At 46.2% G+C, this 27,718-nt stretch overlaps 1 protein-coding gene across 2 annotated transcripts in view; it reads right to left on the bottom strand.

Moving 5' to 3' along the window:
• The window catches only part of Ppm1h (protein phosphatase, Mg2+/Mn2+ dependent 1H), a 253,956-nt gene that overhangs the window by 67,407 nt on the left and 158,831 nt on the right, over positions 1–27,718 (bottom strand). For both annotated transcript variants that reach the window (XM_021636507.2, XM_060371003.1), the window contains exons 5-6: positions 22,467–22,551; positions 5,989–6,107 (exon numbers count right to left, since the gene is read on the bottom strand). In XM_021636507.2, coding sequence (XP_021492182.1) covers positions 5,989–6,107; positions 22,467–22,551 — 204 coding nt within the window. The remainder of the gene's footprint in view (positions 1–5,988; positions 6,108–22,466; positions 22,552–27,718) is intronic.

The raw sequence follows: 27,718 nt of genomic DNA on the forward strand, positions 1-27,718 counted from the left end.
GGCCTGGTGGACACTGTGTATCCTCAGAACCATCTGGAAGAAATCTCACATTTGCATGATAGACTTTTCTTTGACCCCTGCCCTCTCTACAAATCCCATCAGCCCAGAACAGCTGCTGGAGAACCTGGCCTGAAGCCAGGGGTGAAGTCACAGCCCCCTCCCACACGAATGTCATCCTGGGCAGAGTACCCCATGTGGCTGGATGAAGGGCATGAAGAACACCCATCCCTACAGGATAAAGCAAAATCACCAGCCATCAGGGGAGCAAGGACCTGGTGCTGCAAAACCAGCTGTGAGAAGCTGTTGTTTCAAGTCAGTAACAAAGATGCTCAGCAGCAAATTACAGCCCAAGACAGCTCAGAGGGCTGTGGGCTGGGCCACGGAGCTCTGGAGCTGACACAATGCCAACTCCAGGGTGCACCCTGCAAGATCAGCTCCACACAAAGGCTGGGAGGAGGGGCGCTTGCTTGGGGATTCTGGCACTAGGACCAATGACACAAGGCACAGAAGGTGAGAGCTGAGTGGGTGATGGGGAGAGCCAGGGAAGGCCACACCAGGGACCAACACAACGCTGTGCTTAGACAAAGGCTTTGTAAATCACGCCGCTGAGCAAACTATCAGAGGAGAGGAGGAAGGCGGGAGGAGGGGGAGCCAGGGAAGCAACCAATTTCATTACGAAGGGCCTGGTGACAATAACCTTTTGTCCTCTAAACAATCTGGGCCTGCCAAGCTGCTCCACAGTCTCCACGAAAGCACCAGGGCGGGAGAGAAAGGGTCCCTGTCAGGAGGCAACAGACTTATCTTTAATTATGAGACAAGGCTTCCCAGAGCTGACATCCTCTCCCACACTTCTTCCCTGCTGCAGACACACCACAGAATGCTGGCAGGATGCTTCCCTAATGAGAGGCATCAATTTCCCTATGCACGGTTCTTTGGAGATACAGCCCAACCGCCGCCTCCCCCCGCCTTCCCTCCCCCCAAAAAAAAAGCATGCACAGACTCTGGGTGAAGCATCCCAGTTTAATTTGACGAATGAATGGCCCATGGGGTCACACTGGGAATGAGAAAAGTCACTGCCTTGCATTTCCTGAGACGCATTCTTTCGCCCTCCCATTCGTAAAGGACTGCTGAGGAGACTGCACTGTGAATGGAGGTTTACCACTTACATTTCTACCAGAACTCAAAACCAAGTAAAGATGGCTGCTTTTACCCTAGAGCAGTGATTCTCAACCTGAAGGTCGTGACCCCTTTGGGAGTCTAAGGACCCTTTCAAAGGGGTTGAATATCAGATATTCCCATTACAATTCACAAAAGAGGTGAAATGACAGTTATGAAGTAGCAACAAAAATAATTTTAGGGTTGGGGAGGGCCACCACAACATGAGGAACTGTATTAAAGGATCCCAGCGTTAACGAGGTTCAGAACCACTGTCTGAGGGAAAGCTGGCTGGCATGTGACAAAAGCAGGAGTCCAGGAGTAAGAGATAGATACCTGGGTTCCAGCCCGTATTTTGAGACTTGTGTATTGGTGAAAGCTGAGCAACCTGAAAATCGGAGGTCCTGATTTGCTCAGGTGAGAGACTGAAACAAGGGGAACTCGTTATTACATCAACAGCAGTAGACAGCAGCCCACACTTGAAGCGACGTGGCTCGGCCGCATCCTACTCCTTTCTGGCCAATGGTCAACCTGTCTCGATTTCTTCTCCTGTTAGACGTTCTGGGTACATTGGGCTACTTTAAAAGCAAAATCTGAGGAATTAGGTAAGGCTTTCACCACAGGGCTTGGCCATTAGCTCTTGAAATAGCTGTCAGCCAGCTGTTACTGTCATGATTAATAGGGGAAGTGAAAAAAAAAAAAAAAAAAAAAAAACAAACCTCCATAGCTAGGAATTTCCTGCAAGGACTAAACACCACAGGAGTGTGCAGGCCTTCTGTTAGCCATTTCGGAGTTCATGGCCCAAGGCTACTTCAGGAGCCAAGAAACACAAGGCAAGGGGAGGTAAAGAAGCATTTGTGTCCCGAGCAGAGCAGGAAGAACTTCCCAAGGCTCTGCAGTCCACCTGCAGCCACTACCACCCACTTGGTAGTCATTGAGAGTTTTACTGGGGAAGGAAACAGGCTGCAAATCCTTCCACCTGCTCATAAAGTAATGCTGAAACCTTTCCCCTCCATGGACGACTGTGAAAGATAGCAGACAGCATGCTTCAGAACGACTCCTTGGGGCCCAGGGATGCAGCTCAGTCGTAGGGTGCTTATGCACTGAGTTCTGTCTTCAGCACTGCAAAGTGAGGGGCCATGTCACACACCTACAGTCCCAGCATTGGAGAGGAAGAGACAGCAAAGGTCAGCAGAACAGCCGTAATGGTGAACTGTACTAAACTCACCCCCTCACCCCCCAGGCTGTGGCTCGTGACAGAGGACTTCCTTATGATGTAGAAGGTCCCGGCTTCCATCACTAGCTACACTGTAAGTTCCAAGCCAACTTGGGCTACGTGAGACCCTTTCCAACATCTCCCCACCATAAAAGCAAAACAAAACAAAAACCAAACAAGCAAGCCACACAGAACAAAAACAAAACAAAATGACAATGCTTGATCTGAAGCTTTTGGGTAGAAGGTGAAAGCACTCTAAAACGCAATGCATTCAAGTTGGGGCGGAAATGGTATTTGCACTGGCTATGGTATAAATGGGGTTTAAACTTCCCAAGTTCCTCTAACAAAGACATAAAGGGTTTTCCTTCTCCCCAAGTCCCATTTTCAAATCAAAAGAAAGAACAGGTAGGAAACTCACAAAGGCATACATAAATCCTGCTCGTAGCCAGGCCTGTAAGTCAACAGCCACACTGGGAATTGCCCTGGAAACAATCAAATCCTGCCTGGCTGAAGCCATTTTCATCTTGGCTACTCAATTATTTAGGGTCTTCAGTGAAGTTCCACACAATTAAAAACAGCTCATCTGCTCTGTATAGCACCAGGCTCACACACAAGGGGAGGGGGAAGGAGAAGAAAGCATCTCTCTGAAACCCGTCTACCGAAGGGTCTGCCCACACACTGCTAGGTAAAGTGAATCTAAAGTCTGATGTAAGAGATCCTGGATTCATGTTTAAAAAAATTACAAAACGATGGCACTATAGTCTGGTTAAAGAGAAAGAGATCTGACCCACTTAAAAAAAAATTAAGTCTAGTTTCAAGAGACTGAAAAAGGAACATAAAAAAAAACTGTAACCTCATCACAGTTTGAGTGAATAGTTACAGCCTCTGAAAGCATCTTGCCCACTAAAATGATGGTGCCTAGCTTCCAAAGTACTTTCCAAAGCAGGGAAGAAACATGACCCTACCTTCCTGCCCTGAATGAACACACACACCAGGAATCTGCCACAGGAAACCCTTCCTAGGACAATGGAGGCATGATATGTTTTCTTAGGGTTTTCGCCTGATTGTTAATTCTGGTTAGAAAGAGTAAAAGCAAACAGCCTCGATTTCAACACATCTCAAAGACAACCTCAGTCCTGGACTTCTTACTGACCATCTGCACACTCATTATCCCGCCCCCCTCTTCATCCTGTGATACATGCTGCTTCGTGACATGCGTTGGTCTGGGCACCTGGTACACACTGACTGGGAAGACGCTTAAACAGCTCCCTGAAGCTGCTCTCACTTACTCCTCACATTTATACCTAAGTCATTTTGTTTCCTGTTCATTTCTGTTCTTACTATTCTCTGCTTCCCACCTTATATTTAGGTCAGGAGACCTCTATGTCAGTGTTCCTCTGGGTACCTGAGTCTGCTTTCTGAAGTCAGACTACCCTACACTTCCCTTAATATAACCCACTGAAAACATCATTTCCATTTCATCATCCCCAGGAATACACAAGAGCAGCTTATTTTGTCCCACAGTAAATCTGAATTGCTGTCTGGCTTCCCACGTCTCCTTCAATACAACCTCAGTCTGTTCCCATCATCTCTGCCTATGTTTAGATAGCGCCCACCTTATCATTTTAGATGGATTCTTCTTTCCTATGCTTTCAATTGCATGACTCCTCACCCTTCTTGCTGTATTTCCAAAATAATATTTATATCTAAACTCCTTCGTGTGTTGTTGAACTGTGTTCACCTTTACCTGATACTTGATTTTTAACAAGAAGCACTCATTTTCCTGATTGGACACAAGTGGATTAGAAAAGGTAAGAGAAATGACTCCAGGACGTAAAAACTCATAGCTCTAAATATTATGAGCTCTTCCTGAAAATCTACTCCTGTTATAGAACTGGGAAAAATCTTTTTAGGCTCTGTGGGCCACAGAGTCTCCTGTGACTGCGTAACACACAGTACCCTGTGGCACTGTGAAGCAGCCACAGTGCTGAAGCAAGCAGATGTATTGGTTTAAAACCATAATTTACAGACACAGGTGGTGAACAGACATTGGCTCCTCAACTATGGTTTACTGACTTCGTCTGAGAGGAGGAAGGGGAGGTTGGGGTTGGGACCTGCTTCTCCGCCTAGTAGAAGCAAAAGGACAGGGGCTGGTGAGATGGCTCAGAGATTAAGAGCACTCTGTGCTCTTCCAAAGGTCTTGAGTTCAATTCCCAGCAACCACATGGTGGCTCACAGCCATCTATAATGAGATTGAGTACCCTCTTCTGACCTACAGGCACACATATTATTCTGCATATTATTTATGCAGAACACCGCATAAATAATAAATAAATCCTTCAGAACAAAGGACAATCAGAAGTCCCTCAGACCAGTCTCCGTATTCCTTGGGTGGCTGAACTTGTTCCTTCATGACACTATGTGTCCCAGACCCCCAGGTTCAACGTCACCATCATGGCAATCTGGACTATGATCATCTGTTACAACAGTTTTGATCAATAAAGAAGAGATAATACATTTCACCACGGTGAAGAAAGAGCAAACTGTCCCAATCTTCTACTGTCCTTGAGGTTGGCAAGAGGCTCCCTCATTAGGATCTCAGGGCAGAAGAACACATCATCACACACAATCACTTCAACGTACAAGGCCGTGCTTTCTCACACTAACCTCATTCCGTATGGCTCCATCATCCTTAGTCAACATTAGAGACTGGTCAGCTTTAGACCACGGTCTTGGCACTTGCATAGGTGTGTTTGGGGAATTCGGCACCCCATGTCAAGAATTCTAACTTCACTCTGAATGTGATAAGACATATCCCAGCTGTCTGTGGGCTTTATACGTGTGGATTCAGCCATTCACAGATGGAGAATATATATTTTTAAAGTACGTGTAGTGAAAATGCCCAGATTTTTTTCTTGCCATCATTTTCTAAATGATATAACAATGGAGATGGCATAGACATTGGGTTGAGTATTTTAAGGACTTGAAACATAAAGGGAGAGATGCACAGACTAAATGCAAACACTGTGCCGTTTTGTATAAGGGACTTGAACGTCCTCAGATTTTGGACATGTGCAGAGGATCCTGGAGCTAAATAATCTCTTAGGATACTGAAGGGCACCTGTAAAGAAAATACATCTCCCTCAGGCCTCTCAATGACTCTGAAAAGATGATACCTTTTTTCCATGAAAAAAAAGAAAAAAAAAAAGATCTTGGGGTATCCACCTTTGCTCATTCAGAAAATCAAGAGTTGGAATTCAACCCCAAGCCTGCATGGCTCACCAGGTCACATTCCCTTGCACCGTTCTATCCCTTTGACCACCCTGGTCTAAAGACATAAAGCTGTGTGTGTGTGTGTGTGTGTGTGCGTGTGTATGTGTATAGGTGTATGTGCTTTAAAGGCCTCCAACTGACTGTATCACGTGAAGAAATTGATTAGGTCAGGTTCACGGCACCTTTCCTCCTTAAGAAGGGCTTCAGAAAATTGGAGGTGCAAAGAAACAGGTGCTCTGAGCACTTATGTGGCTGTCGGCTCTTGTCCTTCACCAGGAGCCCAGGCCCCTGGCTGTGTTAGTGTCATGTTGGTGGCGGTTAGGTGGGGTGAGGTGCGTTCTTACCAGCCTGTCATATTGAAGTCTCTGTACAGCATCTTCTTCCCGAGTTCTTTCCTCTGCACTCTCCTCGGAAACTCCAGATGTGTGAACTCATTTCCCAGCAAGTGAGGCTGCATGAATGCCTAAGAGCAAAAGAGGGGGAGGGGAGCCACACACAGACTTTAGAAGACAAAATAAAACTGGAGTATGTTTTACAAATTGAGACAAGCCTTCAAAAATGGGAAAACTGTCTCCTCTTTTAAGGGAAGTAAATACACTTCAGAATTTAAACTCCGAGAAGATGAATAAATACAAACCCTGCACACATTTACAAGGGCTGTCACTGTTACATTTGATAAGTTAATTGTAATCAACGGCACACACAGCCAATGGCTTAGGCATGAGAACGGGCTTCTTCAAAGTTCAGTTTCTAGGTCAAATCCAAGGTGTTTCCTTTTCTGGAATGCATGCTGGCTAGACTGAAGGCTGTGCCATGGTTCCCTGCCTCCTCCCTTGTCCTTCTCACTTACCAGTAGTTCCGGTGGATTTGCCTTTGAGAGCTGCCTGAGAGTCTCCAGAACACACTCACGCCAGCTCCCTCACAGCAGGACTCGCTACACTACACAACAGGAACCTTCTGCTGGAGACGGCCCTTCTGCAGTTTGTTCTGTAGTCTTTTTGCTAGACTATTGTCCTGAACAGATGGCTTCTCCCATTCCCTGCAAATCTCTATTCTCATTAAAAAAGCCTCAAGCAAACAGCCATATCTAGGGTTGCTTTGAAACAACAGTCTCATTGTTACAGTCAAAGTGTGAATCTAGCTACCCAAGAGACGGACTGGTCACGGTCCAACTTCCCTGCTGAAGTCACAAACTCTTAGGCCTGTGTTAGAACCTTCCCACATCATGCCCAACTCCTGCACGAGAGACTGGCTCTCCTTATGGAAGAGAGGGCAGAACGCACCATGGCCAGCCACTGTAGGGAGGCAAGGGGTCCCTGTGGTGGAGCAGATGGCTGCATTCTCAGTTAACAGGAACAAGCTGAACACCCCTTGTCTGAAATGCTTAGGGCAGGAAGTGTTGGAGGAGTGGGTGGGTGACATCTTAGGGGTGAGACTCAGTTTATGTAAAATTCTCCTATGTTTCCAGAACACCTTATACACACAGCCTGAGGGCGATTTCAGGCATACTTTCAGTATGTTGTGACTACAACCTGTCACACGAGGTCAGGTGTGGAGCATTCCACTACCGCATTGGGTCAGCAGGTTTGGGAGCATTTCAGATTTGGGGTTTTGGGGACAGGGGGTGATCAACCTACAACAGCCTCCTTCCCGAAGCAGCAGATCTCCACGGACGCTCATGATGGCGTGGAGGGACCAGACAGTGCCGGGCACCAGAAGCTCAGGCTATCAGCAAAGAAGGAAGCAAGCTGAACTGTCACCAGGCTGAGCAGCTCTGGTGCAGTGGTCCCGGGCAGAGCGGTGAGGATGGCAGGAGACAGGCAGGATGACTGAGGGTGAAGAGTCTTCCTGTCCTGTCCACCCTCCAGACGGATCCAGATCTTGTGGGAGTCCTGGCCTGACCACTTTGAGAGGCTCGGAGAGCTAACCAGGAAGCTTGGATAGCTTCTTGGAGGCAAGCTGCCCCGGGAAGGAAGAAACTAATGCGCAACAGAGCAGGTCGGTGTTAGAAGCCATAGACCGGCATCATGAACTCTGTGATTTTAATGAGTTCTTTAATTTCTTGAGTCTTGGTTTCATTGTCTTTAAAGTGACGCTATTACTGACATTTTTGTAGTTAGATTGCTTGCGTGTACTCATCGTGGTTTCTTTGCTTATGAAGAACAACCGGAGTTGGAGAGATGGCTACACAGGTTAAGTACTTGCTGCACAAGCATGAAGACTGAGTTCAAGTTCCTAAAGCCACATAAAGCCGGGCATGGTACTGTGTGTTTGCAAAGCCTGTTCTCCCACTGAGGTGGGAGGCCAAGAGACAGGAGAATTCTTGGAAGCTTGCAGCCCAGCCAGATACACCGGTAAACAAGAGACCCTTCCTCAAACAGAGTGGAAGGTGAGAACTGACACCTGACCTCTGACCTCCACACACCCACTATGGCATGCCCTCATCGATAGGCGAGCACACATACACACACACACAGAGGGGAGGTGACTTTTATATCAGTTTAATGATTATTATGCTCAGTGCTTTCTGAGTTCTCTCATTACACTCCTCCAAACATTGTAGGTCAGGAGGAATCACTACTTAATTTGTGGGACCCAGAACAAAGTGACTACTTAGTGTATATCAACACAGGACACAGCGCACAGACTAACTACCAGGCCCCGTGTGACTACACTGTGGTGTGCCCACGCAGGAGCCGTGTCCAGAGGACAGTTAGGATTGTGTTTCTTGTTAGCACTGATCTACTGTTAGAAACTAAGGAACAGAAGTTTAGGGGGGAATGAACAGGAGCATCTTTCATGTAACCTCACCCTCTTCCTTAACTCTGAGGCTATACCAGCATGGAGTTCTGGTCCATTTCCTCTCCCTAGGTTGGACTGACTGACTTAAAGATTACCCAATGCTTTATACAAGTGCTTCACACTCTCTATCTCACTCAGCAATACCACAGAGCTTCTGATACAACCTAAAAAGCAAGGAAATGGGGTTGGGTAGATGGCTCAGCAGTTCAAAGCAATTGTTGGTCTTGTTCAGGGCCTGTGCCTGGCTTCTAGCGCCCACAAAGGGCCTCACAACCATCCATTACTTCAGTTCTGGGGAAGCCAAGGACCTTTTCTGATCTTTGCATGTACTAAGAATGCATGTAGTATATAAACATACATGCAGGCAGAACACTGATACCCAGAATAACGTATAAATGAATCATTAAAAAAGTTAATTTCCAAATATTTAACAGCTAGTCAAAACAAACAAACAACAAAACAACGCAAACAACAACAACAGAGGACGTAGAACAGCTAAGGCTCCAAAGCCAGGGTCACCAGCTAGTACTGGGTGGTTCTGGGCCTAAGCTAAAGGTCCTCCTTAAAACTCTCACCCCTTCCGTGGGGACTGTCAACTCCCCCACGTTTACTGCACAAACAGTGAGTGTGCCCGTGAAAGGCCTGTTATCTTCTGCTCTTAGCTCTGAAACAGCGGGTAAAAAGAAATACAACGCAGACCCACACGTAGCATGGACTAACAGTAAAAAAACAAAACAAAAATAGATAAAACCACTAAGTAAGACACAAACTAGTATAAAATCACAGATGCAATGACAGACCTGATTTAACTGTAAAAATCAGGTTATTATGAACCAGGTGTGTGCCAGGTGGCAGTGGTGCACACCTCCAACAATCAGGAGGCAGAGGCAGGCGAATCTCTGAGTTCGAGGCCAGCCTGGTTTACAGAGTGAGTGCCAGGACAACCAGGGCTACAGAGAGAAACCCTATCTTGAAAAACTAGGAGAGGGAGAGAGAGAGAGAGAGAGAGAGAGAGGGAAGGAGAGAGAGGAAAAGCAAAAAGAAGCAGGTGTATGTGTGTAGAGGCTGATGTGTGTTGTTCTGGATGCACCGATTACTCTCTAGGACACATATGTCTATGTAAATGAGTGTGTGCTGTGGTCTGCATGTGTCTAATGCATGTTGTTCTATTGCTATCTAGGACATATATGTTTATGTAAATGAATGTGTGCTGTGGTCTGCATGTGTCTCCTCAAATTCGCCCGCAGTTAACACTTCGGAGAACAGGCTTCTGGGAGGTATTTAGGACATTAAGGTTCTGCAACCATGAGTAGCTGGTGCTGCCATAGGGGGTTCTAGGCATGGATCTGTGATCTTTCCCTCCTCCTTTCTAACTTGTGAGAGTGTAGGAAAAAGCTCATATCAGATGTTGGCACTTTGCTCTTAGACTTTGCAGGACTGGGAGCATAAAACCTTTTTGTTCTTTATAACTTACCCAGTCGGTGGGACTCTGTCACCGTAGCACCAATTCTATGACCTTTTGTATGTGCAGATACAGATGTGTGTTAGTAACAGACAGGACACATCCAAAGCACACTTTTCAGATCACGTGCTTTCACTGCCTCCCTCTGTCACTCTCCCTCACTGCCCCGAGACAGGGTCACTCGCTGAATGGAACTTGAGGGAGTCTGGCTAGATGGTGAACTCTGGGACCCAGATGTTCCACCCAGCAAGGCCAGGGCTACAGTAAGCACTTATAGTCATGGCATTTTACACACGTACTGAGCACCCAAACTCAGGTATGAATGCTTTCACTCACTGAGCCATCTTCCCAGGCTGCTCTATGCACAGTATGGGATGCATGCATGCATGCATGTATGTAGATATGTATGCATGTACATATGTGTGTGAAGTTCAGATACTCTACATTTTGATAGGGTTAGAGCCCCAGTACACGCACTGTGGAGCTGAAGGGCATTTGACAGTCTTAACCTACTGAACACTATAGCAGAGCAGCACAAAACTCTATGGATCCTCCACTGAGAACCCCAGGGATCTCATGGCTGCCAGGGAGTTGGGGTTTGCTGCTGCTGCCGCCCAGCATCATGAGAGAACAATACTACATAGCTCTAGCTTGGAAAAAGACAGAAACTCAAATTCGGCTGGGTGCGGTCTGTGCCTGTGATCCTAGCACGTGAGGCTGAGGCAGGGGGATCCCACTTTCCAGGCCAGCAGGCATGCCCCCATAGCAGGCATGGTTGTGACAGAGAAGGCACATGTTAAGGGTGCTGGGTCAGTTATCAAAAGAGGCAAAATAATCAGCAGAGTGATAGCAAAATCCAAAGGCATAGCAAAAGTTTCAATGTAGGATCAAATATAATATTTCCTCCTAACCAGGATTCTTTCCCACACGCATTTAACTATATATGAAGTTGGAATATTTTACAGATATGACCATATGCAAGCATAAATGGATAGACATATATAAAACAGGGCAGTTTCTTCTGCTCTCCTGTACGAGGCCTATGGTGAGGACCCTCTAATGCACTACCTGGTGGCATCCTATCTGGAAACAGAGTTTAAGATTTGAAGTATGGTTTCCATGGACTGTGCCACTTTCTCACTGCCCTCAGGTTGAAAAGCCCTAACCCTACCCACCACCGAATGACCATCTGTGTACTGCTTAAAACTTCCCCAAACCTTTGCACCTTGAGCATTCAACAGCTGTCACCGCTTTTCTATTCAGACTCAAGAAGGTCACAGGACACAGTCCACGTGTGTCTCATGAGAGCATCATCGCAGAACACCTCAAAGCTCCACGACCAGCTACAGCTGGCTCACTGACTCCCACTCTAGGAATGTAGCTAAACAAGTCCGATTCCTGCCCTGCCCACTCCTACCACAGAAACAGTTTGATCCAAAGAAGCTTAATGAATGGTTTCTTCATCTGGAGAAACTTACCCCAACATGCTTGCCAACCACCCTGTTGGTATGACAGGGTCAGACACGCAATCTTAGAATATGGTACACTCAGAAGGCAACAGGACAAAGCCTGACAACTCGAGTCCAACTGCTGGATCCTACAAGGTGGCAGCAGAGCACTGACTCTGTCCTCCACACGTACTTAAATTCCCACACTCCAAATAAAGCACACACATAAGCTTTAATTTTTTTTTTTAAATTCAAAAGTCTTGTCAAATTTTCCTAGTTTGCTCCCATTAGATGATAACTGTACTGCCAATCTCCCATGAATGCCTGCTCCTTAAGAGAAATGGTTTCCTTTATTTGATTTATTTTATGTTTATGGGAGGTGCCTCTATGTGTGTGCATGCACCACATGTGTGTGCCTGGTGTGCAAAGAGGCCAGAAGAGGGTGTTGGTTAGAACTGATGTGGCAGACAGTTGTGAGACACTCAGTGTGGGTACTGGGAACTGAACCCGGACCTGGTACAGGCAGAGCCATCTCTCCAGCCCCAAATGTTTACCTTTTATCAGATCTGTGCAGAAAAATTCATGTTTACATACTTCTTTGAATCTTTATTTTCTTACAAAGGGATGCCCCTTTATCTGACACACTGTATGTGTCCAGTAACATCTACATTAGATACATTTCTGTCTTATCTCTTGTCAATCTACCTTTCATTAGAGGGTCCTCACCATAGGCCTCCTACAGGAGAGAAGAACCTGCCTTGTTTTATATATGTCTATCCATTTATGCTTGCATATGGTCATATCTGTAAAATATTCCAACTTCATATATAGTTAAATGCGTGTGGGAAAGAATCCTGGTTAGGAGGAAATATTATATTTGATCCTACATTGAAACTCTTGCTATGCCTTTGGATTTTGCTATCACTCTGCTGATTATTTTGCCTCTTTTGATAACTGACCCAGCACCCTTAACATGTGCCTTCTCTGTCACAACCATGCCTGCTCTGGGGGCATACAGCAAGCACCTAAGTGTCTGTGTCCGTGATACTTCTTTATGACCCACTGCTATTTAAAGTCACCACTTACCTCACCCTGGTCAACCCAATGGTCCCAAACAGAACTACGCACACTTAAGTTACACTGCGCAGACCTCTGGAGCAGAAGGTGCTAAGCCAGTGTGGCTCACAGAGCAGCACAAACATGGCTGTCTAAGGGAAAATGAGGGCTAAAAGTACACAGAAAACCCACAGTGGGTTAAAACAAAGAGCCACCTGTTGGGTTTCAGAGGCCGGGCTTCTGCTTGTACTTGTATCACTTCTATAGTTACCAGGAGTCACACTAAAGCTTTACACTTTACACACTTTACGCCGGTGTCATAGTTTGCTTCCTGAGGCTGCATGGACCAAAGCCAACTTGGAGTGGGAAGGGTTTATTTGGCTTCCATTTCCACGTCATAGTCTGTCCTTGAGGGCAGCTGGGCTGGAACACAAGCAGAAACTTGAAGCAGAAGCCGCAGAGGAACACAGTTTGAACTTGCTTCCCATGGCTTGCTCAGCTCTCTTTCTTAGATGACCCAGGCCCTTCACACTGTGGGCTAGGCCCTCCCACGTCAATCGTCAATCAAGGAGGTGCTCCACAGACAGGGAAACAGTTACGGTGGATGATTCCTCGGCTGGTTCTCTCTTCCCAGGCGACTCTTGTTTGTGTCACGGTGACAATCACTAACACAAGTCTTGAACGCATCTTTGTCCCGAGTCATCAACATATTGTAAAAATGTTATCTGAGAATTTCTTTTAAGCTAATATTTTTAACTAAGGTTAACACTAAACTAAATAGAATATTTCTGCTCTGGAACAATCTTAGACTGTCAGGCGTGATGGGGAAGTGTTCTATCACCAATTCATTTCATTAAAAACAAATCAACAACAACAACAAAAACCCCTAAAAATGATGGTGTTTTAGGAGAACCCAAGGTTTAGACACGGTTTTCAAGCATGGGGAGGAGTGTCACCGAGCCTTGTTTTAATGATTTTAGGGAAAGTTAGAGTCATTGGGAGGGGCCTGGCTCCCATGAGGGAATGGGGAAGCCTGTAAATTCTTAACAGGACAGCAGGAAGTCATTTGGTTGGCAAATGCACAGTGGCCAGACAAGTTGGGAGTTTGGAAACTTCTGCCAGCTTGACCACTACCCAAGGGATGGCTTCATTTGCATTGGCCTGGTTCGATGGAAGGATGCTTTACAGCATCATTTTAGAGTCAAGTATTCCCCAAGTAATTTTTCTTTTTTTATTTTTTTAATCTCAGTTTCACTCTAAGCAACAAGCGCCAGCACTTAAAAATCTGTAAAATGTGGGGAAAGTTTGTTAGATTGCCCCAAGCAATAAAACTTAATAACTTCCTGGCTCTTAAGTTGTAAGAATCATGAATAATTTTGGCATGGTTTACTCCACTTCCCACACCTGGGGAGTTCATAAGTACGGATATGTTACTACACTTTTTTTTCCCCAGGGTGCATTTCATGGTGTTTAAAAATGTTGACCAAAGCTGGGTGTGGTGACCCACACTTTTAGCCCTAGGCCTTGGGAAGCAAAGGCAGGTGGATCTTTGAGTTGGAGGACACCCCAGTGTCCAGGGTGAGTTTCTGGACAGCTAGGGCTACCCAGAGCAATGCTGTCCTGATAAACAACAACAAAAAACCAAAAACAAAACTGTGAGCAAACCCAAGGTGGGCTCAAGCACACAGGACCCATATCCACCCTTAAACAAAATCTCTGTAAACTTTCCTGAACATCCTGTATTTATCTGATATATATATATATATATATATATATATATATTGATGTTATTTAGATACATGCATGCTAGAACATCCATGCCATACCCACACTGGCCTGCCTCACTCCAGCACATGGTGGTCTGGGGACTTCGGCTAACGCAGATGCTAGGGAGGGGAAACAGGACTGGTGTCAGGGACAAAACAAGGAGACCAAGGTTCTACCCAAATGCTAAGTACTGAGCACTAGGCTTCCAGGGGACAGACAGGTGGCCTTGACGTCAATCAGAACTGCCTGCTGGGAAGACAATATACTTTCCCCCTTCTCCTTCTGCTTTGGACTGAAATTTTCTCCTGCTCCTTTGTGGTCAGCTGTGAGTGGTGTCAGGCAAGAAGGACACTGCATAAGGTTTGGGTTGGGGGGCTATCAAGACAAAGGAATTTACATAGAAGATCATGAGCTCCGTCGTAAGTCAGAGCCCCGCTGCTTGGAGCTCACAATGTGGTGGGGGATGAGGGACTGCTTTGCTAGCAAAATGGCCACTACACCGAGAGACTACGTAGAGACAGTGGGGTTTCCATAATGGAGAAGGCGGGGGGGGGGGGGGAGAGAGAGAGACAGAGACAGAAATTCTGAAAGGAGCTCAGGTGCTGTGCAGACCACATATGCAAGAAATCAGAGCACAGCTCAGTGTCTGGAGGAGTCTGAGAGGTGTCCCTAAGAGAATGTGGTGCAGAGCAAAGAGGTGACATGAGTGTAGCTTCCTGAGGGACACTGACAAGCTCCTCCTAAAAAGCATACTCAACAGTTAAATTATATAGTTTCTCAATTTATATTTGTATGTCGTGTGTTCATATGTATGTGGGTGTGTGTCATGTATGGACATGTGTGTGTACATACATGTGCCTGTGTGTACAATGACCAGTGTCCTGTTCTATTTCCATTCTTCCCTTTATCCTTTGAGGTAGGGTCTCTCACTGAACCGTGAGGGACTGCGTAAGAAAGCTGCGACCTTACTGGGAACCATGGTGGGGTCAGAGTGCAGAAAGTTCTCCTCACAGGGTCCCTTCTAGAGAGGCCGGCATGAACCATGGTAAGTAAACGCACAGGCAAGGACACGAAGGGAATGCTCTGGCATGTCCACATGTCCTCTGTGGCAAAGGCAGAGGCCTGGGAAGAATACACTTGGTTTTTCACATGAGCAAAGATGGTATTCACAAGACATTACACCAGGTGTGTTCCCTCGCTGTACTTGTATTTGTCTAAGTTAACTGTAAACACCACCTCATGTTTTGCTTGCTTTTATAATAAAAGTGAAAAGTGCTTTGCTTGCAAGACTCTTGAGCACAAATGCTGGGAGTCCCTCCTTGGATCGAGGGAGACTTTGCTTGCCCAGCAGGACTGGGTTGACATTAAGCCTAGAGCTACACTGGCAGTCACCAAATGCCCGAAATCCTCCTGCTTTTGTGCACCACAGTCCTGGGGTTACAGGAGCGTATGTAGTCACACCTGGCTTTTTATGTGGGTTCTAGGATTTGAATTCAGATCCTCAAGCTTGCTCAGCAAGCGCTCTTACCCACTAAGCAAAATCCTGAACCCCATTTTTGTACTTTGCTGTGGTCCCAGATTAGATCTGAGGACATAGGTTTGTGGCAGACCCCTTGCCTGCTGAGCCTGAGGCCCTAGGTTCAGTCCCCAGTCCTGGGTCAGGGAAAAGGAGTGAAGAAAAGTCTTTGAGAGTCATCGTGTTACATACAGACATAATTGCTTCATTCTTAGCGCCATATGGTATCTCATGCTTGGACGAGGCCACGATTTACCCACTTGTTCCCCTGTCTGTGGGCAGTTGGACAGGTACCAGTTTAGATGATCACAAACAACTCTCTGAAGTAGACACCTAAGGACTCAGCTGCAGGGCCATGGCAGACTCTGCTTCAGGAATGTCTGCCAAACCCTTCTTAAAGAACGGCCTTCAGTTTCCATTTCCACCAGCAGGATACAGGGAGCCAAAACACGTATCAAACAAAATGGCAGATTCCACCACAGGCACTGTTCTGATAATTGTAACTACAGCTTTGAGATTAATAATACATATGTGTGTGTGTGTGTGTGTGAATAATCTCCAGACTTCTCAATTTGAAAGATAGAATTTCACTGGCTACCAAAAATCTTCTGTTTCCTTTTAAAAAATTTTTTTGAGCAATCTCTCTATTTTCTTACCAGTAAAGGGGGAAAATTCCCATCAGATTAGAAGCAGTACAATTCCAGACGAATTATCAGGATAGAAAATCTAAGGTCAAAATGGAATGAGTAGTATCAGTCAGGCCGCTGGCAATCAGTGACAGCCACACCGTAGCTGGGTGAGGTGGTGCTTGCAGAGCCAAGGCTGTCCACCTCATTGACAGCAGAGGAAGGGAATACTCTGCGAGGATAACTCGAGCATGAATAAAACCTCAGCGAGCTCTGAGGAACATGGAAGAAGCCCTGCCGTGCCCGGCGCCAGAGAGACAGCAGGCAAACAGGAGCGGGCCCGAGCAGGCTGGGGTAGCTCCGAGACACCACAGTCACCCCAGATGACGCTGAACTGCTTGGATCAAGTGTGTATCTGCATTCATTCATCTTGTCTGCATGCTGTCCTTGAGGAGCAACCACGGACAGGAGTGCGTTATTTGACGGTTTCATGGCAGCATCGCATCTTGGTGTACTCAAATCGGAGTTTATAAAGATGTCTAGGTAGAACGGAGGGAGAGCCTTCTCTCTCATATCTCAGGGCCACAGAGGTCCCTGAGAGTGATTCATTTCTAGCCGTCTCTTGCAGCAAAGGCCACAGCCACAACATACTCAATTCTGTTGAGAAACATCCAGTAACCAGATCCCCTTCTCACCTAGCTGTGCTTTGACTCTCTCGGAACACCGTTAGCTTCATGGATTCCCTCAGGTATTTATTTCAATCACATTAAAAACCAACCCACAAAGAAGCAAAGACTGTAGAGGAACCAGGCTTATCCATGCCTGGAGGCTCATTGGGTCTCCCCGGCTGCTGGGGTAAGAATACAAGCCTCCCAAGCCCTTCATCATACACCTGCCACTTTTTTGTGCGAGCGCGCCAAACCCCCAAGCCTGCTCCGTCAGTCACCTCCCCTGTGAACCCATGAAACAAAGTTCATGTCATCCAAGAGCTGTGTGAAGGGCCCCTGAGGTCAGGATGCAAGACCAGACAGAATTCACACGCCTGCCCCCTTCACCATCTCACAAGCTTCCAGCTCCGCAAGCCCTGAGCCTCTGGGCGTACATACCAAGAACATTCCTCTGCACTGCAGATCTCAAAGACTGGCGCACGAAAGGCTCTGGCCACCCTTCCCACTCCTCAAAGCTCATTATCCGCTTCTCCGAGCCAGAGAGCCCTGGGACTGCAGACAGCTACTCAAAACAAGCAGCTAAGGGCCTTGCCGTCCTGATGATTCCATCCTAAATATTTCTTCTTCACACAATAGGAACACAAAGTCTGACGTGTTGCACGAACAAAGAAGATGTTTGATTTTCTATCATTGGGTGAGATCAAGGAAAACGACACTCCAGCTATCTTCGCCCCAGCCGTTCATAATTAGATCGGGGAATGGATGTTCAAAACTCAGCAGAAGCACGTGCAATTAAAACCACAGGATGGTTCACCGCACAGATGGTCGCTGGCTGACTATGGTGGGACTTTAGGGATTTTTTTTTTAACTCCATAAAGCATAAAGCATACTCATACAGCACTTCCAGTTTTCACACTCAGTAGCACATGCAATAAAATTGAGATGGCCACACTTCATTATATTACAAAACAGATTGCTGATGACTTTTTTGTATTTATTTTTCTGAGACACGGTCTGACTCTATAGCCCAGGCTGGCCACAATCTGGCTGTAATTCTCCTGCCTCTGTGAGCAGACGTGCAGGGATTGCAGACATGCGACACCATACTCAGCTTGCTGGGGGTGCAGGCTAATGAACAAGAGCTGGACACGGTGAAGCTGGGCAAGGCTTAGCTAGAACGCTTGGAGAGTTAGATATACTGGCTAGATATTGCTTAGATATTTTGACTTAGGTATGTTCAGTTGTGATGGGTTTAGAAGTAGGCATAGCCACACTGTAAGGGGAAGAATGTCTATGTTTTGTATTGTTGCTTTTCACTCCTGTTTCGGACCCAGTAATGAGAGAGGACTGAGGTTCACAGCTCACGATTAGGCTGGGCTGAGAGACGTCCACTCCATACTCTGATGATTTTCCTTTCACACTTGGTACTATTTTTAAAACTTCACACTACCAACCTCCTAATTTTAATACTTGATCATAACGATTTCACATGTTAATTTACAAATATTTTAACCTCAAATGCTCTGCTACAGACAGTCATATTGTGTGATTATTATGGCCCGAGCAGGCCATTCCAGAGCACATATTCCTAAGCTGGAGGGATAGAAGGAGTGATCAGCGTGACCTAGATCCTGGCTGTACCCACTCCTCATGTCTAAGGCAGGAAGGTTGTACTTATAAACTAAATGGACTTCTCTGCTTTGGGAACAGACATTAAGAACACAGTGTTTTTATCTTTTAGAAATTAAGCATCAGGCCCAGTTTTGTGGACAAATAGCATCCACACTGATTGGTCAAAACACATTCCAAAATAAATAGCTTTTCATCTTAGCTACATCAGCAGTGAGTGCAAAGTCAGGCAGGCAGGAGAAAACAGCTTTCAGGCCTGAGAATTTTGCTTTAGAATAAATTTTTATACACCTTCAGATTCTACATGCTGGATCCAAATCCCTATGTGAGGATGCAGAGGAGGTAAGGCCATGTGCGTGGGCCCTGATTACAGCTTAAGGATAGAGCAGAGAGGCTTCCCAGAACATCTTTGTCATATGAGGTCAGAAAAAAATTTCATCTCTAAGAAGCTGGATGAATGCCTTCACTAAATACCGAAACTTTCAGGGCCTTTATCCCAGACTTTACAGCCTCTTGCTTGTGAGAGATACATTTCTGGTGTTTATAAACCAGCTACCTAATAGCAATTTGTTTTAACAGCTCAGACAGACCAAGACATATTTGAACCAACAGGACTTGGATTTATCAAACAGGAGCTAAATGAGGACTGGATAACACAAAGGAACTCTGCATATCATTTTGTTTAATCCCTGCAAGGTCTTGTGAAGTTTTTCTACCCCCATAATTGATGATTAGCGATCAATGATGCTCCCCGTGGAAATCATAGTCACAGTAAGCCTTAACCTTACTGTCCCCAAATAACTTCAGCCATTCCTACTTTCTCTTAACATTGAACCCCATGTTCATTTTTTTTAAATAAGGAAGATATGTTATTTAAAATTTAAAACTGCAAGAAATTAACTTTTTATTATTCATTGCCTCCAGGAAGTGGATTTCAGTGGGGGATGTGGAGGGACAGAGAAGCTGAGAGTAGAGGCAAAGGATGGAGACCCCTCATGCTCTCTTGTCACGTGCACAGAGGGCAAGGGACTGGCTCTGTCTCCTGCTGACCCAGCATTCTTCTATGTACACTGACCCCAAGTCTGGTAGGTGGTGCGGCCAGGAGTCCTGCCGTGCGGTGACTAAGGTGAGAGCCTTGTCTTCTAGAACTCATTCTGGAGAGGAAATAGAGATCTGAAAAAAACCCAGTACGTATAATATCCTGAAAGACATGCTGCAGGCCATGACACGCTGCTGAACCAGCGCCGGACGTTGGCTCTCTGGGAGAATTAGAGGACACTTCTCAGAAGCGGCTCTTGTGTTGGCATCAAAAAGAATGAGGGGGGATTCTTCTGGCAGAGACAGGAAGAGCTGTCTACACAGAGCATGTTTCCAAGGGATGTAGGTCAGAGAGATGACAGTGTGAGCTGACACGGGAAGGTAGTGATCTGGCTGGAGCACCGGTTGGAGGTCGGGGTGGGGTAGGAGGGTTGGGGGGGGTAGTGGTAGTAGCAGCAGAGGTGGGCGGGGGTCTGAGTCTGCCAGTGAGCGAGTCTGGATGCATTCTTTCCGTGGTAGGCAGCTCAAAGCTTTAGGTAGAAAGTGACAAGGCTTATGCTAAGATCATTTTCATGGCCTTGGGTGACAGAGAAAGCCATACGGGTGGCAGAGAGGCCAGCTATTGTAAGCTCTACTGGGGATGACCTTTGTATCTCAGAGGCCCTTGGTGACCCTCCTGTTTCCTTGGTGACAAATCAATGTCTAGAAAGGTTAGAAGGCCTGAACAAAGCTATCCCAGAGCTGGGGCTGAGGGCGAGCATCCTGAAAGTTGGACTCTACCACTGGCAGCTTCAAGAACATTCTACCACAAACACAGGAAGATGGCATTAGAAATCAGGATGACATCTCCAGCCCCCTTCTCAGAGAGGGGCTGGAGACAAGCCACGTCTCCAATGGCCATGTCTAGGAGGGGCTTTGTAGATTAGGCTGATGGAGGTGGGAAGATGGATAAAATAAAGTGAAGAAAGTGATCCCAGCACTAACATCCACACCTCTCTGCTTCCTGACTGTGGACATCATGTGACTAGCTGCCTCTTGCTCCTGCCCCTGTGACTTCCTCGCCAAGAAGGACTGTATACTGGGAATGTGAGCCAAGATAAACCCTTGCTTCATCAAGGTGCTTTTGTTGGAATGTTTCAGTATTCATAACAACAAGAGAAGCATTAAGACAGAAATGAAAGAGTTGGGGTGAGGTGCTGCAAGTTTGAGGTCGGCCTGGGCTGTCTCAACTCCTTCTTAAAATAACCAACCAAACAAAACATGAATTGGGTAAAAGACAGAGCATGTATTTTATTATGCTAGTTGTCAGGTAACTAGTAAAGGTGATGTTGTAGAGTTGTTTATTGGCTTTTTGAGACAGGGTCTCTCTGTGTAGCCCTGGCTGTCCTGGACTCAGTCTGTACACCAGATCCTCCTGCCTCTGCCTCTTGAATGTAAGGATTAAAGGGGTGTACAACCACTGCTTGTCATGTTGCGGAGTTATAATATAAAATACCAACTGGGGAACTGAGGGAAGCACATGACTACTTTCTAAAACATCTGAAGGATCAAATCCTACCAGTGTGGGAAAGTGGCCCAGAAGCAAAGGCACCCATGCCACGCTAGATGACTGAGTTCAATATTTGGAACCCACACTGGAGATAAAGCTGACTCTCACAAGTTGTCCTCTGAGATAGATACACACACACACACACACACACACACACACTCACACACAGTAGAGAAAAATGCTCGAGGGCTGGAGGGATGGTTCAGTGGTAGAAGCACTGTCTGTTCTTCCAGAGGTCCTGTGTTCAAGTCCCAGCAACCATGGTATCTGTTGCCCTTTTCGGATGTACAGGTGTACATGCAGTCAGAGCACTCAAATACATTAAATAAATAAACCTTTAAAAAGATTAAATGCTCGATTAAAAAAAAAAAACAACAACAAACAAACAACTAAGTATTGACAGTGCTGAGACACACAGAAAAGAACTTTGTGAGTGGGATGGACCAGTCCGTTGGGAGAGCTGAAGATGACTGCTACAGGTTTACTATGCTGAAAGAAATCTGCCAGGAAAGTACTGTCTCCACAGACCTCCACTCACTGGGTCATGCCCAGGGAATGTACCATGGTACACGGGACGGCCCCCAACTTACTTTTAGCTGATACCCTATGCCTAACACCTTGTTTCTGGAGTCTGAGGACAACTAAAGAGTGTTTTATTCTGATTTTCATAAAATGTCAGTTTTTAAGGGGTGCACAGTTCTCCTAATCCCTATTACTTCACCCCCAAGAGGACTGTCTGCCAGGTGACTTTGTTTTCAGTGTAGAAACACATTTTTGATGCCTGTGCGGTCCCTAAGGTACCTAAGCCTTGCTACATTCATGTATTTTGAGTGAGAAGTTGTGGCATGCCATCAGGGATCTCAGCCGCTATGGCAAGAGGCTCCTTCCGGTCATGTGACTGACAGCGACCCCTGCATGAGCTCAACAAAGCTGCAGGACAAGGAAGGAGCATGGCGCTTTTCCGAATGGCCCTCGCTCTACGAGCGAGCGCTCAGCCGGTGGAAGGAGCAGAGCGTGCTGCCTGCAGTCGGTTGCAGATGGGAGGTTAGCCGCAATAATTAATTCATGGAGGTGGGGTGTGTCATCACACAGAGCCAGGATGTGGGATCCAGAAGGCTTGTGTGTGGGAGTTAATGCCAAATGTCGTTTGACTGTGGTGGGTGGGGCTGCTTTCGTGCCACAGCAACGCGTTGCTCTCAAACAGCTCTGGCACCCATCCCCAACACCACTACCCTCTACCAGACCCATGTGACACTCTTACCAGGTACTGAAGTCGCTGGCGCTCAGTCTCAGGGGTGAATTCCGAAGACATGGGGATTATTTCTCCATTCCTGATGATTATGGCCCTGAAATGGGAAAAACTCATCATCAACAGCTAAATCATAAAGACTTAAGTGACAGCCTCCGACAGACCACTCAAGATGCCCTCTCCTGCCAACCAGCTGCCCAGCAGGTTCATGCTTACCTTCTCTGTATCCCTTGCCATGTGGCAGGCATCTCTGAGTTCTACAGTTAGCAAAGAATGATGTTTCTTTCTTTTGCTGCTACCTGGATACACTGCTTTAATGCTCTAACAACAAGTATCCAGGTCCTCATAGAGCAAATGTTCAAGGACTAAGTAGATGAAGGAATGAACAAATGAATGTTGCAACAGTTCCCACTCTGACCCAAGGTTGTCCAGCTGAACCTTCTGTAACCATGGTAATGTTCTCTGCACAATCCAACATGGCTGCCCCCAGCCACATGTGGATCCTAAGCATTTGATTTGTGATTAACCTACAGCCCGGAAACTACATTCATAATGGCATTTAACCTAAAGTAGTCTGATGTGGCTTGTATCTAGCGTGCTGGGCAGTGCAAATGTAGACTTGGGACTGCAAGGGTCGATGAGCAGCAGCACTGGCCTCATGTGGGAGCACGGAAGAAAATGCAGGGTCTCAGGTTGTACTCCAGGCTTCTTATCAGAACTGTCACCATAATTAGATTCCCAAGCAGCTCATGAAGCATGTCAGAAACTAGACCCTTCTGGTCTACATTAGAGTTTCTAGGTTTATAACCTGGGGTCTAGAAAAAGCCACTTTTACCATCTTAAGGCTCATAAAACTCAAACTCCAAAAACACATGCCCAAGAGCTGCTGCCTACTCGGGTGCGAGGGAGAGGAGAGCTCCGCAAAGCAGATGTTGAAAAGAGGCTGCAGGGCTGCCAGGTGCACAATGCCGTTCCTGGATATAGCAGTGCTCCTTGTCCTCTGTGCCCAGTACTTTCATTGTAGGAGCTAAACCGAGGGCCTCATACACAGCAGGCAGTCACTCTGTCGCTGAGACACAATCCCAGCTCCCGGCAGCCCTTTTAGTGGTTGGTGGTGTCAGCAGGTGGCCATTTTTATGACAAATAGAATTGTCGTGGGGAATCACATTGTATACTGACCTCACAGCTCCTTGGCACAGAGACCAGAGACCTGTGGTCTCAGACCTGACCAACTTCTAAGCTCATTTTATATCCTGGTACTGGGGATTGAACCCAGGGCCTTGTGTATACTAGGCAAACACTCTACCACTGAACTATGTCCTGACATGCTTTTGAGGGGTGAAGCCTGAGTCTGACTTCTCTGGGCTTTGGGGGACACCGGGCAGACTCTCCACCAACACACCCTTGGAAAGTCACTCTCTATCTGGGAAACAACCCTCATGAATGGCTTTACCGACCACGACTCCATCTTTGACTCCTTGTTCCCTGTGTCTCATTGGCCACCATCATAAGAACCAGTTGGGACAAGACAATTATTAGAGCCTTTAGAGAATTTATGGCTTTGGAAGGCAAATTACGGAAACAAGAAAGATTAGGAAAGCTAATTCTGGTAAGGTATCTCTTGCTGTGATGTTCCTTATCAATTACTTTGTTACCTAAAATTTGATAAAATAAAGATTTCTTCTTAGAAAAAACATTACTGTAAGTGCAATCATTTCTCTTCCCCTCACAAGTCACTGTGCATTACTGTACATGGTCTTCATCTTAATTATCAGTGGGGAAGATCTGCCAGAAGGGAACCTCGCAAACTCCACTGCTATCTTTTCTCCTCTGGCTCACCCCTCCACATCACTGCTTCCATTCCTGAACTTTCAACTTCTCTCTCCACTTACAACCTCTGGCACAGTATAAGACCACTCTCAAAAGAGCACGCTGAAAACTGCACAAAATGAACTCTAAGATTACATGTTCATCAGCAGACCTACCTGCTTCTTTGTGAGGGGAACACCAACAATCATGTCTGCCTGTTGGTCTGTCTGTCTGTCTGTCTCTCTCCAGGGTCTCTTTATGTTGTCCTGGCTGTACTGGAACTTTGTCTGTAGACCAGGCTCACAGGGACTTACAGAGCTCCACTTGCCCCTGCTCCTCAATGCTGGGATAAAAGGCATGCCCCACTGTGCCAGGCTTCCTCACAATCATTTCTGCTAGTGATTTTGAATATTCAGTGTCCTGACGCATAGTTATCTTGCTATGTTACAGAACATCAGCACAGACTCCTGCCTGGTGTTACCCGTGGACCCTTCTTCTACCTTCCCTTGTCTTTTCTAACCTCTGCTAGCACTATTCTGTATCTTTCTGTTTGTCTCCTCCTCCTCTTCTTTGATTTCACAAGAATAAGACAGAACACGCCACATATGGTATGTGTGTGTGTGTGTAAGGTCTTGCTGTGTGGCCCAGGTAGACTTCCAGCATATGATCATCCTGCCTCAGTCTCTCAAGTACTGGGCCTACAGGCACCTGCTTCATCAGGCAGTTTTAAAGGATCACTGTCTTCATGTCACATCCCCTCCCTTTCCTGGCATTTCCATTTTCTCCCACCATCTGGTTCCTGCCTCTATTTCTAGCTTTTACCTCACTCTTTGTTCCTCTCATATCTCTCAAAGGCCCACCTACTCCTTTGTAAGCCAACTCAGAACGTCTCCACTGTCCTCCCAGGCTACCTTCGGTGCCCTTTCTCTGGGACCCCAGCAGTTCCCATGCCTATCTGTGCCACAGCCTTTACCAGTTCCAAATGCAAACGCTGGTCTCGGCAATGCTTCTAAGTGCACTGAGGACACTTTCCAGGTGGCGCTCACTCACTTTCTCCGAGTGTCTCGTTTTAGGTACCTGGCATGCGACAGACAGGAAGCTATGGGAAAAGCTACTACATAACTAGAGGGTGACCTGGGCCTCGGTGGAAGTATCCAGACACGAATCTCTAACTGGCTTTTTTTCTTAGGAAGTGCATCATTAATTGTGCAGTCTGAGCTGTGAGATGACCCAGCAGGTAAACAGACTTGCTACTAAGCCCAACGATCCAAACTGAATTCCTGGGACTGACTCTCAAGAGCTGTTCTTTGCTTCCTGTGTGCTATGGCCTGCTCTCCCCCATGTGCACGCGTGCACACACACATGCAGACGTGCACACAAAAGAGATGAAAATGTAATAAAATTTACAAAGCCTCACCTATTAAGAGTACGTAATCTTAAACAAACTCTTCTATATACACAAGTCTTCAGTTCTGTTTGAACCACCACACCCTTCCTTCACGAGGCACCCACAGGTTAGAGCGTTTGGCTGCCAACTTGTCCAGTTCCCACCTTGCGGTGCCCCTTCCTCTGTGATGCGTGCCTTTCCTTTGATCTCTCTCTTGCATCACTCTGATCTTGGGATTCACAAGCCAGAGTGCTGGTCTCCAATGGCTTTGGACAGCACAGGGAGAGGTGTTTCAAAGGGAGCAGAGTAGGTATGAAGATAGGCAAATCTCATCCTCAACAAAAGAGCCGAGGAGGCCTATGCTAAAGCTACATTCTTTCACCACAGGCCCTGCACTTTTTAAAAAATTATTCATTTGTTTATTTTTATGTGTATGCATGCACAGTCTGCATGGACAGCTGTGTGCCAGAAGAGGGCACCAGATCTCACTATAGATAGTTGTGAGCCACATGTGGTTGCTGGAACTTGAACTCAGGACCCCTGGAAGAACAGTGCTCTTAACCACTGAGCCATCTCTCCAGCCCTAGCCCTGCACATTTATATCTTCCTCATTATTTCACCAGATATTTCCTTAAGGAAAATCAAAATCAAAACAGAAGAAAAGCTGAATCTGCGATGAGGGCCCTTGAGAACTGGGCCTCTTTTGTTCCTTCTAGAGCAGTGGTTTCCAACCTGTGTGTTGCGACCCTTTTGGGGGCTGAATGACCCTTTCACAGGGGTCATAGATCAGGTATCCTGCATATCAGATACTTACATTATGGTTCATAACAGTAGCAAATTACAGTTACGAAGCAGGAAGGAAAATACTTTTATGGTTGGGGGGGTCAGCACAGCATGAGAAACTGTAATAAGTGTCGAAGCATCAAGAGGGCTGAGAACCACTGTGCTAGAGCCTCGGGCCTGGACGTGGGGCTACTCCTCTGGCCATCACCTCAAGTGATATTCCAGTCAGTGGATTAGGTGAGAAACTTCCAGAGATCTCGACGCCCCTCCAGAGAGGGAACGGTCTTTAAAAATGTTTCCCCATGTTAGGGCCACGCTCTCATCCACAAGGCAGCTGAAATCTGCACCTGCGCTGCAGCGTAGGTGTTATTTACGACATGCCGAATGACCCTGTTTAATAGTTAAGTTCTTATGAGTCTACCTGACAGTGCTTTAGGTGCCATCCCCTCCACATGAAAGGACTGAGGTGATTTACCCGGTAGGGAATTTCTACTCAGTTTCTAGAAACTGCTGTGTCTTCGGTCTTCCAAAGGTGTATTTTAGAATGAAAAAAACAAAAACAAAAAACAAAAAACTGCCCTCTTTTTATGAGGGAAATATTTAATCAGTCAAAAGGGAACAAGAGAGGGATTTGGGACATTCATCTTAAACCGTCATTTGATTCTGTGATTTCTCGTAGGGAGACCAGTCAGTGAGTGCTGATATATCTCACATCAGTGTGACTGTGATGCATGTCCTCAGGATGGGACTGTCAAAAGCCCCAGAAGGCCTTTGGTAAACCAGCAAAAGAAAGAAAGAAAGAAACAAAACAAAACAAAACAAAACAAAACAAAACAAAAAACAAACAACAGGATAGAGTAAGACCCAAGGAAAGTGGATCAGGAAACATACACAATGGAAATTTCAAGCACTGAATAAACACATGAAAAGACACTGAGTTCTCAAAAGGCTGTGAAAACACATGCGTATTAAAGACAAAGTTATGTAGGAAAACATGTAAAAATAATCAGTATTATATGGGCATTTTCAAAGGGGATAAGAACAGTTATTCTTGTAATTAATGTAACAGTTACATATCTAAAAACTATTAAAATTATAGTTACACATTCCACGGTTCAGCCAGATCACTTTGGGACATGCAGCCTAAAAAATTCAAAGGCAATGCACAGGATACACACAGAAGAATTCAAGCACTGATGTTACTTCTTACGGCCAAGACTGGCAACAGCCTGAACTCCACGACAAGAACCGCTGGTGGACTGGTCTGGACACAGTATATGTTTCC

This window comes from Meriones unguiculatus, chromosome 17 (genome assembly GCF_030254825.1).
Source record: "Meriones unguiculatus strain TT.TT164.6M chromosome 17, Bangor_MerUng_6.1, whole genome shotgun sequence".
NCBI classification, from domain to species: domain Eukaryota; kingdom Metazoa; phylum Chordata; class Mammalia; order Rodentia; family Muridae; genus Meriones; species Meriones unguiculatus.